The sequence below is a fragment of the Doryrhamphus excisus genome, linkage group LG3 (genome assembly GCF_037039965.1).
Source record: "Doryrhamphus excisus strain RoL-2023G ecotype Guam linkage group LG3, RoL_Dexc_Guam_v1.1, whole genome shotgun sequence".
Taxonomy (NCBI): domain Eukaryota; kingdom Metazoa; phylum Chordata; class Actinopteri; order Syngnathiformes; family Syngnathidae; genus Doryrhamphus; species Doryrhamphus excisus.
This window is the reverse complement of record NC_136359.1, coordinates 4,181,113-4,198,245: the sequence shown is the minus strand read 5'-3', so window position 1 is coordinate 4,198,245 and position 17,133 is coordinate 4,181,113. Positions and strand designations below refer to the sequence as shown.

The 17,133-nt window shown below is 37.0% G+C and overlaps 1 protein-coding gene across 5 annotated transcripts in view; it reads right to left on the bottom strand.

Moving 5' to 3' along the window:
- ntrk2a (neurotrophic tyrosine kinase, receptor, type 2a) overlaps positions 1-17,133 on the bottom strand; it is a 115,746-nt gene that overhangs the window by 17,567 nt on the left and 81,046 nt on the right. For 4 of the 5 annotated variants that reach the window (XM_058069944.2, XM_058069945.2, XM_058069940.2 and 1 more), the window contains 3 exons: positions 15,677-15,832; positions 15,437-15,527; positions 4,633-4,791 (listed from right to left, as the gene is read on the bottom strand). In XM_058069944.2, the coding sequence (XP_057925927.2) occupies positions 4,633-4,791; positions 15,437-15,527; positions 15,677-15,832 (406 nt within the window). The remainder of the gene's footprint in view (positions 1-4,632; positions 4,792-15,436; positions 15,528-15,676; positions 15,833-17,133) is intronic. The other variant, XM_058069941.2, reaches the window with a different exon arrangement.

Sequence of the window (17,133 nt, the reverse complement as noted above, 5' to 3'; positions counted from 1 at the left end):
TGAATTGGGTGCTGCAATGACGTCAGCCTCCCTCTGAACTCTGAGTTTTCTAGCTCTCTCTGGTGAAACAAAGCATTTTGAGCCTTCACAAACTTCTTTCAAGGCTCACTTCCAAATACAAAAACGTCATTATCTAAAACTTTGGCATGGTTTAACACCAGAATACAACATTCTAACTACATTTATTGGTCCAAAAAACAGCTTTAAAGTTTTGCCATAATCCATTACGTCTGAGAAATTAATGAATTGGGGTGCTGCAATGACGTCAGCCTCCCTCTGAACTCTGAGTTTTCTAGCTCTCTCTGGTGAAACAAAGCATTTTGAGCCTTCGAAACTTCTTTCAAGGCTCACTTCCAAATACGAAAACGTCATTATCTAAAACTTTGGCATGGTTTAACACCAGAATACAACATTCTAACTACATTTATTGGTCCAAAAAACAGCTTAAAAAAGTTTTGCCATAATCCATTACGTCTGAGAAATTAATGAATTGGGGTGCTGCAATGACGTCAGCCTCCCTCTGAACTCTGAGTTTTCTAGCTCTCTCTGGTGAAACAGAGCATTTTGAGCCTTCACAAACTTCTTTCAAGGCTCACTTCCAAATACGAAAACGTCATTATCTAAAACTTTGGCATGGTTTAACACCAGAATACAACATTCTAACTACATTTATTGGTCCAAAAAACAGCTTTAAAGTTTTGCCATAATCCATTACGTCTGAGAAATTAATGAATTGGGGTGCTGCAATGACGTCAGCCTCCCTCTGAACTCTGAGTTTTCTAGCTCTCTCTGGTGAAACAGAGCATTTTGAGCCTTCGCAAACTTCTTTCAAGGCTCACTTCCAAATGCGAAAACATCATTATCTAAAACTTTGGCATGGTTTAACACCAGAATACAACATTCTAACTACATTTATTGGTCCAAAAAACAGCTTAAAAAAGTTTTGCCATAATCCATTACGTCTGAGAAATTAATGAATTGGGGTGCTGCAATGACGTCAGCCTCCCTCTGAACTCTGAGTTTTCTAGCTCTCTCTGGTGAAACAGAGCATTTTGAGCCTTTGCAAACTTCTTTCAAGGCTCACTTCCAAATGCGAAAACGTCATTATCTAAAACTTTGGCATGGTTTAACACCAGAATACAACATTCTAACTACATTTATTGGTCCAAAAAACAGCTTTAAAGTTTTGCCATAATCCATTACGTCTAAGAAATTAATGAATTGGGGTGCTGCAATGACGTCAGCCTCCCTCTGAACTCTGAGTTTTCTAGCTCTCTCTGGTGAAACAAAGCATTTTGAGCCTTCACGAACTTCTTTCAAGGCTCACTTCCAAATGCGAAAACGTCATTATCTAAAACTTTGGCATGGTTTAACACCAGAATACAACATTCTAACTACATTTATTGGTCCAAAAAACAGCTTAAAAAAGTTTTGCCATAATCCATTACATCTGAGAAATTAATGAATTGGGGTGCTGCAATGACGTCAGCCTCCCTCTGAACTCAAGAGTTTTCTAGCTCTCTCTGGTGAAACAAAGCATTTTGAGCCTTCGCAAACTTCTTTCAAGGCTCACTTCCAAATGCACAAACTTCATAATCTAAAACTTTGGCATGGTTTAACACCAGAATACAACATTATAACTACATTTATAGGTCCGAAAGAGTAAAAAGTCCCCTTTAAGATAAGAGTTATGTTAAAGAAAAAAGATAATTTAACTTTTAATTTCCCCAGGTTCAACGCCAGAGCTCCCTCAATGAATTACTGACAAATGTCACAAGTTTATCGTCTGGCCTCATTGCAGACAAACGATGGCTATCGCTACACAATCTCCACATCCTGCGCAGATGCTCGGCAGGTCAGGAGGTGAGCTGATGGGCCGGTTAGGAGACATTGGATAGATGGAAAAATGGCAAGATCGGGGGCTACAAGGTTACATTTGGATGTAACCAGAGTGAGTCGAACAGGCACAAAATAACAGCTGAGAGGTCAGAAAAGTTGAAGGTCAGGTTAAAGAACTCAATATAGCACCCCCCCCCCTTCAGCCCTCGCCACCGCCACTTCCCCTTCTCCCGGAAAATGGGTCAAAGGAAAAGGAGATTTGTAAATCCTATTAAATATTGAAAAGACAGTCCATTTCTTATTTTATTTATTTACTGTCTTGCTGAAACAGGACAGCTTCTCATTTTTTATTTTTATTCATCTAATATCCAGTCAAAAAGCACAATGCACAAATTTAGCAAAAAATTAAATAAAATTAAAAAAATAAAAAAATTAAAATACAAAAGGAGTACGATTTTGTTGAAACGGCGCTAGCCAGGGCGAGCTTGTTAACATTTTCTCGGCAAAATTTGCATGGAAATTATATGAAAACATCACTTATTACACTGAAACCGCACTATTATAAGTATTATAATATTAAATATTAACATTTTTAAAGTAATCAATATGTTCTCATAAGATTTTTGTGAAAAATTGCAAAAAAACATTATCATAAATTGTATGAAAACATAACTTTCAAAAAAAAATTTGCAAAAATGCTAATTCGTCTTCGTCATAGAAGAATTTTGTAGCAAATTATACAAAATCACAAAAAAAATACATTCAAATGGGGTATTTTAAAAAGACATCGGCATAGGCGAGCCTTAGCTAGCTCATCAACACATTCTCATGAAATTGTATGAAAACATTTATTACATTGAAACGGGACTATTTTCGAGAAATGGGTGCCTGTAAGCTAGCTAAATAAAAGCACTAAAAATGCATTCAAGTCAAATTAGCATAGGCAAGTTTTTGTAAGCTCACAAAAATTTTGAGACCATGAAAACATTATTACGTTGAAACGGGCCTATTGTCGAGAAATATTAGTAAAAACATTAATGAATTGAAAAGATAATTTTCAAAAAAATATTAGCAAAAATGCTAATTCGTCTTCGTCATAGAAGAATTTTGTAGCAAATTATACAAAATCACAAAAAAAAAAAATCAAATGGGGTATTATAAAAAAACATTGGCATAGGCGAGCCTTAGCTAGCTCATCAACACATTCTCATGAAATTGTATGAAAACATTTATTACATTGAAACGGGCCTTTTGTCGAGAAATATTATAAAAAAATTAATTTCCAAGCTCGTCAGTATGATTTGATAAGAATTTTATAGCAAATTATGCAATAGCACTAACGATACATGGTCGAACTATGGTCGCGACGATAATTATTGGTGAGCTATCAGCATAAAAATTTGATATCAGTTGATATCTGTATCGGATTTTTTCCTGATCATAAAAAACTATATTTAAAAAATGGTATTGGCCGATATTGTTATCGGAAATTATACGAAAACATTACTTATTACATTAAAACTGCGCTATTTGACACATTTTCGCAAAAATGGGCATCTGACCTTACAAGAATTTAGGCGCAAATTTTGGAGAAAGTCGCAAAAGCAAGCCTTAGCGAGCTAATCAAATATGGTCTCACAAAAAATATACTATGCAACTGTATAAAATGATATTTTAAAAAGACATCGGCATAGGCTAGCCTTAGCTAGCTCATCAACACATTCTCATGAAATTGTATGAAAACATTTATTACATTGAAACGGGACTATTTTCGAGAAATGGGTGCCTGTAAGCTAGCTAAATAAAAGCACAAAAAATGCATTCAAGTCAAATTAGCATAGGCAAGTTTTTGTAAGCTCACAAAAATTTTGAGACCATGAAAACATTATTACATTGAAACGGGCCTATTGTCGAGAAATATTAGTAAAAACATTAATGAATTGAAAACATAATTTTCAAAAAAATATTAGCAAAAATGCTAATTCGTCTTCGTCATAGAAGAATTTTGTAGCAAATTATACAAAATCACAAAAAAAAAAATCAAATGGGGTATTATAAAAAGACATTGGCATAGGCGAGCCTTAGCTAGCTCATCAACACATTCTCATGAAATTGTATGAAAACATTTATTACATTGAAACGGGCCTTTTGTCGAGAAATATTATAAAAAAATTAATTTCCAAGCTCGTCAGTATGATTTGATAAGAATTTTATAGCAAATTATGCAATAGCACTAACAATACATGGTCGAACTATGGTCGCGACGATAATTATTGGTGCGCTATCAGCATAAATTTTTTTTATATCAGTTGATATTTGTATCAGATTTTTTCCTGATCATAAAAAAACTATATTTAAAATATGCTGTACACAAAACATATTCTATATGTCATGTTACACATTTTGGTATTGGCCGATATTGTTATCGGAAATTTGAATTTGGAAAAAAATTTGAAAAAAAATGCAGGAAAAATATTCTGAAATGTACAAACCCACAAAAATAATATTAAAAAAACATTCTCTCTTAAAAATAAAACAGAAAGCAAATCATAATAGTTATGAGAATACTGTGCAAAAGCTTTTATCAGTTTGAACTGGACCAGAATTAGCATAAGTCCACATGTGAGAGCTTTAAAAAAAACATGTTCCCTCATTTATAAAAATGCTACTATATTGAACCATATTATCAGAGCACTTAGGGTTACGGGTTCGTGCATATTATTTTCATAATAATATTTTTATTTAGTGGCCTTTCATGCTGCTTCACTGATCTTCATGTAGCCTAACCCGTACCTCATTATTGGAGAGCTGGTACCACGGCTGTTTGCCATAAGTGAAGATCTCCCACAGGACCACCCCCAGACTCCACACGTCACTCTCCGTGGTGAACTTTCTGTACATGATGCTCTCGGGGGGCATCCAGCGGATTGGCAGCATGGTGTGGCCCCCCACCTGAGGGCCAAAAAAAAACCATAATTAGATGAGGTTGAATTAAACATGAAAATAAATGAGTGATACATTTTTAATAACAAATACTCTCTATGTTAGTGGTGTTCAAAGTGCGGCCCCGGGGGGGCTATTTGCGGCTTGCAGATGTTTTTTTCAATGGCATTCAGCGTATTCTACAAATATAATATAACAAGGAAAAAACAACAGCAGCAAAAATGGAAAAATAAGCAGTCATTTTAAAAGAATATGTATTTTTACAAGAACTAGGAAAAAATGTATTTCATTTTAGTTGTATAAAGTTTAATATTAAAAATAATAATTTATGAGAAATAAGACAAATTAAATTGTAGGAAAAATGAGATTAAAATCTAAATATTGTGGCAATAAAGTCATAATTGTGAGATGAAAAATTTTAATGAACAGACTTGTTGAAAAATATAGCAAAAATATTACATTTTAAAAGACTGTATTTTTACAAGAACAATGTAATATGATGAGAAAAAAAATGTCATTTTAGTTGTATAAAGTTTAATATTTAAGAAAAAAAATATTTATGAGAAATAAAACAAATTAGATTGCAGGAAAAATGACATAAAAATCTAAATATTGTGGCAATAAAGTCATAATTGTGACATGAAAATTGAAATGAACAGACTTAAAATAGTTGGATTTTTTTTTTAATTTTAAAAGACTATGTATTTTTACAAGAACAATGTAATATATGAGAAAAAATGTCATTTTAGTTATATAAAGTTTAATATTTAATAAAAAAATATTTATGAGAAATAAAACAAATTAGATTGCAGGGAAAATGACATAAAAATCTAAATATTGTGGCAATAAAGTCATAATTGTGAGATGAAAATTTAAATCAACAGACTTGAAATAGTTTTTAAAAACAGCAAAAATTTTACAAGAATATGTATTTTTACAAGAACAATGTAATATTATGAGGAAAAAATGTAATTTTAGTTGTATAAAGTTTAATATTTAAGAAAAAAAATTTATGAGAAATAAAACAAATTAGATTGCAGGAAAAAATGAGATAAAAATCAAAATATTTTGGCAATAAAGTCATAATTGTGAGATGAAAATTTTAATGAACAAACTTAAAATAGTTGGAAAAATTTCAAAATTTTAAAAGACTGTGTATTTTTACAAGAAGAACAATGTAATATTATGAGAAAAATCTCATTTTAGTTGTGTTAAGTTTAATATTTAAGAAAAAAAACAATTTATGACAAATAAAACAAAATAGATTGCAGGAAAAATGAAATTAAAATCAAAAAATCATGCTAGGTTAATTAGCGACTCCAAATTGTCCATAGGTATGAATGTGAGTGTGAATGGTTGTTTGTCTATATGTGCCCTGTGATTGGCTGGCCACCAGTCCAGGGTGTACCCTGCCTCTCACCCGAAGACGGCTGGGATAGGCTCCAGCACCCCCGCGACCCTTGTGAGGATAAGCGGTAGAAAATTAATTGATTGAAGGAATTAATATATCTCGGGCTGCACGGTGCAGAAGTGGTTAGCGCCTCACAGCTAGGACACCCGAATTCAATCCCACTCTCGGCCATCTCTGTGTTGGAGTTTGCATGTTTTCCCTGTGTTTTCTCCGGGTACTCCTCCCACATTCCAAAAACATGCTAGGTTAATTAGCGACTCCAAATTGTCCATAGGTATGAATGTGAGTGTGAATGGTTGTTTGTCTATATGTGCCCTGTGATTGGCTGGCCACCAGTCCAGGGTGTACCCCACCTTTTGCCCAAAGACAGATTTTTTTAGTCTATAAAAAACAAGATGTGGGACTTTGAACACCCTGGATCCAATTTAGAAATACGGTTCCTACCAAGACTATCTCTTGGTCTTCATTTGCATTCGATTTCCTCGGAGCACATATTGGTTTCTGCTAAATCTCAACTCATTATCATAATGTTATCAAGTCTAGACTTTAATCTGAGTCTTTTGTCTTGCAGTAACAAGGGAATGGGCCGTGCCTGGTCAATTAACCTCCTGTGAGCGGTGGCGCTTCAGTGTACTCCGCATATAAAAATGGCTATCATTCCGGAATGGTAAATGTCATGTTTTTCGGGAAAACCTCTTAAATTAAAGCTGAAACGTCTATATTTCATTCTCATGTGGATTGCTTTTGGACCTGAGTCTATCTATTTTATGACAGGCAATATGAAGACGCTTGCTTGTTCTTAAACCTGCACAAAAGTGAATTGAAGCGGTCGTGCCAACATGAATCTCCCGGGGGCCGTCCTCGCTCCATCGCGCCCCACAGATAGTACGGTCCATTCTGGGAGGTTTATGTCTGTTATTAATGGCCTGCTAGCCGCACTTGGCCTGTTTCTGTGCTAGTCAGCGGCTTATTTAATGGCGTCATAAAACGTGAAGCGTCACATAGATAGCCATCGACTTTGGTCTGGGATCTGCTTCTGGTTCCAATCCCTGGAACCTTTCTTCTTCTTCTTCTATCGTCTCACTTTGTTTCTCATCTTACTGCGGCGTTTTTTATTACTCGTGTTATTTGTTTACATTTGTAAAGTTAGTTTAGTGGCGGCACGGTGGTCTAGTGGTTAGCGTGCAGACCTCACAGCTAGGAGACCAGGGTTCAATTCCACCCTCGGCCCGTGCATGCGTGGGTTTTCTCCGGGTACTCCGGTTTTATCTCCCACATTCCAAAAACATGCTAGGTTAATTAGCGACTCCAAATTGTCCATAGGTATGAATGTGAGTGTGAATGGTTGTTTGTCTATATGTGCCCTGTGATTGGCTGGCCACCAGTCCAGGGTGTACCCCGCCTCTCGCCTGAAGACAGCTGGGATAGGCTCCAGCACCCCCGCGACCCTTGTGAGGATAAGCGGTAGAAAATTAATTAATTGAAGGAATTAATATAACTCGGGCTGCACGGTGAACAAGTGGTTAGTGCCTCACAGCTAGGACACCCGAGTTCAATCCCACTCTCGGCCATCTCTGTGTTGGAGTTTGCATGTTCTCCCCGTGCGTTTTTTATTACTTGTGTTATTTGTTTACATTTGTAAAGTTAGTTTAGTGGCGGCACGGCGGTCTAGTGGTTAGCGCGCAGACCTCACAGCTGGGAGACCAGGGTTCAATTCCACCCTCGGCCATCTCTGTGTTGGAGTTTGCATGTTCTCCCCGTGCGTTTTTTTATTACTTGTGTTATTTGTTTACATTTGTAAAGTTAATTTAATGGCACGGTGGTCTAGTGGTTAGCGCGCAGAGACCACAGCTAGGAGACCAGGGTTCAATTCCACCCTCGGCCATCTCTGTGTTGGAGTTTGCATGTTCTCCCCGTGCATGCGTGGGTTTTCTCCGGGTACTCCGGTTTTTCCTCCCACATTCCAAAAACATGCTAGGTTAATTAGCGACTCCAAATTGTCCATAGGTATGAATGTGAGTGTGAATGGTTGTTTGTCTCTCGCCTGAAGACAGCTGGGATAGGCTCCAGCACCCCCGCGACCCTTGTGAGGAAAAAGTGGTAGAAAATGAATGAATGAATGAAGTTAGTTTAGCTTGGACATCCGCTTCTTCTTTGGGAAGGAATCGGAATGGAATATTTTACCGCACTAACATGATGCGTTCATTGTCTTACCAAGTGATATTCGCTCCTGCTTCTTCTCAAATAACATTTTATTCACTTACGTGTCTCAAACTGGTGGCGCCCATTAGATGTTTTGTTTTATTCATCACGGCTGATCATTTCCCCTGAAGGTCTGAAATATTAATATCGGCCTCTGAAGTGCTCCACCGCTTGTTTTAATGTTTCTTACGGAAGAGGTTACATTTGTTTTCGATGTATGGATGTTACCAGCAGAACTCCACAAGACTTCCGGCAAACGCTTAGAGGGATGCGGAACGGGCCAACGAACATTCATTCATTCATTTTCTACCGTTTATCCTCACAAGGGTCGTGGGGGGTGCTGGAGCCTATCCCAGCTGTCTGCGAGAGGCGGGGTACACCCTGGACTGGTGGCCAGCCAATCACAGGGCACATATAGACAAACAACCATTCACACTCACATTCATACCTATGGACAATTTGGAGTCGCTAATTAACCTAGTAGCGCCTTTTGTAGCGCCCCTTATGGCAAACTACGGCCCGGGGGCCACATCCGGCCCGCCAAGTGTTTGACTACAGCTTTTCCAAAGTATTTAATTTCAACTTAACATCCAACCTGGCATCATGGTACAACCTTGTGATGGGACAAACGATAGACGGGATAGATGGGATGGACGGGATAGACGGGTAGGTGGGATAGATGGGATAGATGGGGTAGGTGGGATAGACGGGTAGGTGGGATAGATAGGGTAGGTGGGATAGACGGGTAGGTGGGATAGATAGGGTAGGTGGGATAGACGAGGTAGGTGGGATAGACGGGTAGGTGGGATAGACGGGTAGGTGGGATAGACGGGTAGGTGGGGTAGATGGGATAGACGGGTAGATGGGATAGATGGTGTAGGTGGGATAGACGGGTAGGTAGGATAGACGGGTAGGTAGGATAGACGGGTAGGTGGGATAGACGGGTAGGTAGGATAGACGGGTAGGTGGGATAGACAGGTAGGTGGGATAGACGGGTAGGTGGGATAGACGGGTAGGTGGGGTAGATGGGATAGACGGGTAGATGGGATAGATGGTGTAGGTGGGATAGACGGGTAGGTAGGATAGACGGGTAGGTAGGATAGACGGGTAGGTGGGATAGACGGGTAGGTAGGATAGACGGGTAGGTGGGATAGATGGTGTAGGTGGGATAGACAGGTAGGTAGGATAGACGGGTAGGTGGGATAGACAGGGTAGATGGGATAGACGGGTAGGTGGGATAGACGGGTAGGTGGCATAGATGGGATAGACGGGTAGGTGGGATAGACGGGGTAGGTGGGATAGATGGGGTAGGTAGGATAGACGGGTAGGTGGGATAGATGGGATAGACGGGTAGGTGGGATAGACGGGTAGGTGGGATAGAAGGGATAGATGGGGTAGATGGGATAGACGGGTAGGTGGAATAGACGGGAAGTTGGGATAGACGGGTAGGTAGGATAGACGGGTAGGTGGGTTAGACGGGTAGGTGGGATAGACAGATAGACAGATGGATACTTTATTCATCTCCAAAAGAAATTCCGAGGAAAACACGGGGGCATGGAGAATAAGGGAATGGTACTATGAAATAAATAAATAAAATAAATAAAATATAAACAAAAATAAAATATAAGTAAAATAAATAAAATTTAAATAAAAAATAAAATAAAAAATAAAAAATAAAAAATAAAAAATAAAAAATAAAAAATAAAAAATAAAAAATAAAAAATAAAAAATAAAAAATAAAAAATAAAAAATAAAAAATAAAAAATAAAAAATAAAAATAAAAAATATATAATATATAATATAAATAAATAAAATAAAGAGCAAAAATATCAAAAATATAATAGCAAAGCAAGCAAAAATATTTTGCTTGCTTTGCTATTATATTTCTGATAGATCGACCCACAAGTTAGAACTACAATCCTCCTACAAGCAGAAACGTGCATACATTTCTACCTCCGTCTTTTTATTTGTCCAAAAATCGAGGAATAATGACGCCTGTAGTGGATCCATCTATCATTTCTACCGTTCCCGTCTTCCCCTCATCACCTTCTCATGCTCTCTCCCTCCCTTATAAATATGCATGCTTTCAACCTGACTGCCTAAGTGTTCCAAGAGTGACTAAAAAGAAAAAAAAAAGATAGCGGAAGGGGTGGGGGGGGGGGGGGGGAGTGGGTCAAATAAAGCAGAAGAGGTTGTTCTGTGGTGACCACCTGGAGGCTGCCGTATCCATGGCAACTCGGCCAGTCAAAAAAGAGAGCGAAATGATGTAGTGTAGGTGGGGCTTATGTGACTAACTCCACCCACTCCTTGATACACTGGAACCTTAATTGCACTCTGTGTTGCCATGGGAACAAAAACTAGTGAATCTTTTTTTTGTGTGTGTGTGTGTGCTGGGAGGGATCTCTCTCCTCGCTGACTTAGACGCACTCAATTAATATTCCGATTATTCTTTACACAAACCGGAATGGGAAAAAAAAAAAACAGATCCTGTATATTTTATGTAGCAGCCGGCGGAAGATTAAATCCACAATCTTAATGAGTGTAAATCTCTATCATTGAATGAGGTGAAGAAAAAAAAATAAAACCAATTAAAAAGCGATTATCACAAAGAAGGCAAACGCAATTAGTTACAAAACTCTTTAAGCTTTGTAAAACGATTGCTTAACATGCGTAAATACACACGCTTAAGTGTTCCCGTGTTGTGAATGTGTCATGTGCTTGACAGCATTACAAGCTCTGTGCATACGCGCCCTTATTCTGAAGGGATAAGTGCCGCAGTTCTCCTTCCAGTCTCCATTAGAATAATGTTTCTTTGCCTTGTTAAAAAAAAAAAACTTATGTTTTTATTTTGTTACCAGGAAGAGGCAACACAACCAAAGCAGACATAGCACAGCGGTCTAGTGGTTAGCACGCAGGCCTAACAGCTAGAAGACCAGGGTTCAATTCCACCCTGGCCATCTCTGTGTGGAGTTTGCATGTTCTCCCCGTGCATGCGTGGGTTTTCTCCGGTTTCCTCCCACATTCCAAAAACACGCTAGGTTAATTAGCGACTCCAAATTGTCCATAGGTATGAATGTGAGTGTGAATGGTTGTTTGTCTATATGTGCCCTGTGATTGGCTGGCCACCAGTCCAGGGTGTACCCCGTCTCTCGCCCGAAGGCAGCTGGGATAGGCCCCAGCACCCCCGCAACCCTCGTGAGGAAAAAGCGGTAGAAAATGAATGCATGAATGAATGAAAATGAGATGGAAAAATAAACAAGCAAATCAAAAAACAAATGAAACAAATTAACAAATTAATTTTTATTCATTATTAAATTATTAAATAAATGTTTAATGTTTGTTTTTATTTTTTGACACAAAATAAAATGGAAAAACAAATAAGCAAATCAAAAAACAAATTAACAAATTAATTTTTATTTATTATTAAATTATTAAATAAATGTTTAATGTTCATTTTTATTTTTCAACACAAAATAAGATGGAAAAATAAATAAGCAAATCAAAAAACAAATGAAACAAATTAATTTGTATTTATTATGAAATGATTAAATAAATGTTTCATGGTCGTTTTTATTTTTCATCACAAAATAAGATGGAAAAATAAATAAGCAAATCAAAAAACAAATGAAACAAATTAACAAATACATTTTTATTCATTATTAAATTATCAAATAAATGTTTAATGTTCATTTTTTATTTTTTGACACAAAATAAGATGGAAAAATAAATAAGCAAATCAAAAAACAAATGAAACAAATTAACAAATGAATTTTTATTGATTATTAAATTATTAAAAAATAATAATATATATATATATAGAATACAAATATAAAAATATTAATAAATATTAATTATATTAAATATTAAATATTAAAAAATATATAGAATATAATAGTTTTCAATGCTTCTGCTATACCCTCCACTTTTTCAGTGCTTTGGTTCTTTGGAAAAGCTCTGATAAAACATTAAATTATTATATGATTATAAATTACATTATAAATTATGATAAATTAGTTTTTATTTATTATTAAATAATTAAATAAATGTTTAATGTTGATTTTTATTTTTCAACACAAAATAAGATGGAAAAATAAATAAGCAAATCAAAAAACAAATGAAACAAATTAACTAATAATTTTTTTATTTATTCTTAAATTATTAAATAAATGTTTGAAGTTCATTTTTATTTTTCAACACAAAATCAAAAAACAAATGAAACAAATGAAACAAATTAACAAATTAAACTTTCCTACCAAGGCGGGGGCCTCAAACTAGCGTCCCGCGGGCCAACCGTGAGTTTGAGACCCCTGCTTTAATGTCTCTTTAATAATGTGTTCAACACTGAAACATTGCGCAATGCATACTTTTATTTATTAATCTAATGTCGGGATTGTAGGAGCACCTGACTAAATAAAAAAAAAAATGGCGGGCTTGGAGTGGGAGACCAAGCAGGAGGAGGATGGGAGGAGGATGGGAGGAGGATGGGAGGAGGATGGGAGGAGGATGGGAGGAGGATGGCGTCTGCCAGCTTCTTTTGTGTGAGCGGAAGCTGTGACGTTAAAACAGCCTCGTCAGTCCAACACGCTTTTTCCTCCCACATACACACACATTTGAGGTGTACGGGCGGGGCGGGGGGCGGGGGGGCGGTTTCCTTTATGACTCATCTTTGCTCCTGACTGACGTAAGAGCATGACTGAACACGCTTACCCACACACAGCGCTACGTCTGTCTTGGATGCTGAAGCACGGCTACATTCTTGCACTTGTCTTATTGCCGTCATCCTTCTTGTGTCACCCCCCCGCCCCCGTCCCCGTCCCCCTTGTTTTGTTTCTTTTACGCTGCCCCAGTCTCATTCTTTATCCCTCCATCACTGACTCCTCTCTCTGCTGGTGTATATTTGTTTCTTGTTTGCTTCCCCTCCGGCGTCCAACACTTTGCCCTCCTCCAGCATCTCCCACATTACCATCCTAGCCCCCTCATACGCCCCCCCCCGACATCCCACACCCCCCCCCACGCCGCCTCTCTATCCGTCTCCAGCGCTGCTCCAAGCATACTAAACACAAGTTCCCTGATTACTTTTCTTCCCGAGAAACGTTGGATACAACTCAGAAGGGGCTCACTGGCACAGCCTTTGTGTGTTACCATAGCGACAGCCTCAGCACACTTAGCGCTATTGAAGAAAGGCAGGCAGGGACGCTAGTGTGCCGTCACAGACTACAAAAGAAAATCAGACCGGAAATCTTCATATTTGCACACCTTTTTCGTGACAGTTTTGGGAAAATGGTCCGAGTCCAATGCGGTGTATAGTTACTGTATACGGGGAAAAAAAAATCTACTCCTGAATCACTGCACACAAAAAGGGTGGGAAATTTGTCATAAAATGAACCCCACCAGTGTTGCCCGTGTTGTTATTATTGGAATTGGAATGACCTGAAATTATATATATATATATATATATATATACATACACATTATATATATACATATACATACATACATACATACATACATACATACATAGATGGAACTAGTTAGCTTGGTCTACAGTGTAAAACACACCTGCATATATATATATATATATATATATATATATATATATATATACGTACATACATACAAACGTACGTACATACATACATACATACATACATACGTACATACATACGTACGAATGTACATATGTATGTGCGTACATACATACATACGTACGTACGTACATATGTATGTGCGTACATACATACATACATACGTATGTACGTACATACATACATATGTACGTACATACATACATACATACATACATACGTATGTACGTACATACATACATACATATGTACGTACATACATACATACGTACATACGTACGTACATACATACATACATACGTACGTACATACATATGTACGTACGTACATACATACATACATACGTACGTACATACATACATATGTACGTACGTACATACATACATACATACGTACGTACGTACATACATACGTACGTACGTACGTACATACATACATACATACGTACGTACATACGTACGTACGTACATACATACATACGTACGTACGTACATACATACATACGTACGTATGTACATACATACGTACGTACGTACATACATACATACGTACGTATGTACATACATACGTGCGTACATACATACGTACGTATGTACATACATACGTGCGTACATACATACGTATGTACGTACGTACATACGTGCGTACATACATACGTATGTACGTACGTACTTACATACATACATACATACATACTTACATACATACGTACATACATACGTACTTACATACATACATACATACATACTTACATACATACGTACATACATACGTACTTACATACATGTATGTATGTATGTAAGTACATATGTACTTACATACATGTATGTACGTATATATGTACATACGTACATATGTACATACATACATACGTACGTACGTACGTACATACATACATACGTACGTACATATATACGTACATACATATATATGTATGGACATACATACATACATACGTACATATGGACATACATACATACGTACATATGGACATACATACATACATACGTACATACGTACATACATATATATGTACATACGTACATACATACATATGTACATACGTACATACATACATATGTACGTACGTACATACATACATATGTACGTATGTACATACATACATACATACGTACATACGTACATACATACGTACATACGTACATACATACATACATACATACATACGTACGTACGTACGTACATACATACATACATACATACGTACGTACGTACGTACATACATACATACGTACATACATACATACGTACATACATACATACGTACATACATACATACGTACATACAAACTAAATACAATATATATACACGGGCAACTAAAAGTCCATAAGTCTTGTATGATTAAAAAACTTTACATGGAGGTTTCATGCAAAAGGAAGGGAGGTTAGGAAGCCCCCGCCCCCCCCATCAAAAGAGAAAAAGTTGGACACATACACATACCCTGTAGTAGTCAGTGCTGTAGACGTCTCTGGACATGCCAAAGTCTCCGATCTTCACCAGCAGGTTCTCACCCACCAGGCAGTTTCTGTTGAAGAAGAAATAATCCTAGTATAGGCTTGGCTTTCACAAGTTTGTCAGTAATAGAATAGCTTTTCCATATCATATGGTGACCGTCTGAGCTGTATGGCAAACAAGTACTAAGGATTAAGATCACACATAATGTGGTCATTGTACCTGGTGGCCAGGTCACGGTGCACAAAGTGCTGTGATGCCAAGTAGACCATTCCCGACGCAATCTGCTGGGCAATGTGCAGCATCTGTGACTGAGTCAGCTCCACGGGTCTGGTGGTCTGGCCTTCCGCCATGAGAACTGCATCTGGACCGTGAGCCCTGAAGGAGGGAACACATAGACGGAACTAGTTAGTTTGGTCTACAGTGTAAAACACACATGTATATATATATATATATATATATATATATATATATATATGTACATACATACATACGTACGTACATACATACATACGTACGTACGTACGTACATACATACATACTTACGTACAATTATACGTACATACTTACGTACCAATGTACATACATACATATGTACATACGTATGTACATACGTACATACATACGTACATACGTACGTACATACGTACATACATACGTACATACATACGTACATACATACGTACATACGTACGTACATACGTACGTACATACATACGTACATACGTACGTACATACGTACATACGTACGTACATACATATGTACATACGTACATACGTACGTACATACATATGTACATACGTACGTACATACATACATACGTACGTACATACATATGTACATACGTACGTACATACATATGTACATACGTACGTACATATGTACATATGTACATACGTACGTACATACATATGTACATACGTACGTACATACGTACATATGTACATACGTACGTACATATGTACATATGTACATACGTACGTACATACGTACATATGTACATACGTACGTACATACGTACATACATATGTACATACATATGTACATACGTACATACATATGTACATACATATGTACATACGTACATACATATGTACATACGTACATACATACATATGTACATATGTACATACGTACATACATACATATGTACATATGTACATACGTACATACATACATATGTACATACATACATACATTTCTACACATACATACGTACATACATACATATATACACATACATACGTACATACATATGTATGTACATACATATATACATACATATGTATGTACATACATATATACATACATTCATATACATATACACATATGCACATACATACATACGTACATACATACATACAAACATATATACATATACATACTACATGCATACATATATATATAAGATCTGGGCTGTCAAATGATAAAAGCCCTTTACCCAGATTAATCATAGTTCACATTTGAATTAATTGCATGCCGTGTGATTGGCTGCCCTGCACTGGTCGCTTCTCGCACAAAGTCATCTGGGATAGGCTCCAGCATACCTGCAACCCCAGTAAGGATAAGCACCCTAGAAAATCCATGGATGGATGATTAATTGCCGTTTTCAATTATGTTTGTGAAATATACCCATTTTGCTGTTATGCAGCTGTTAACAGCTCCAAATGATTAAGCT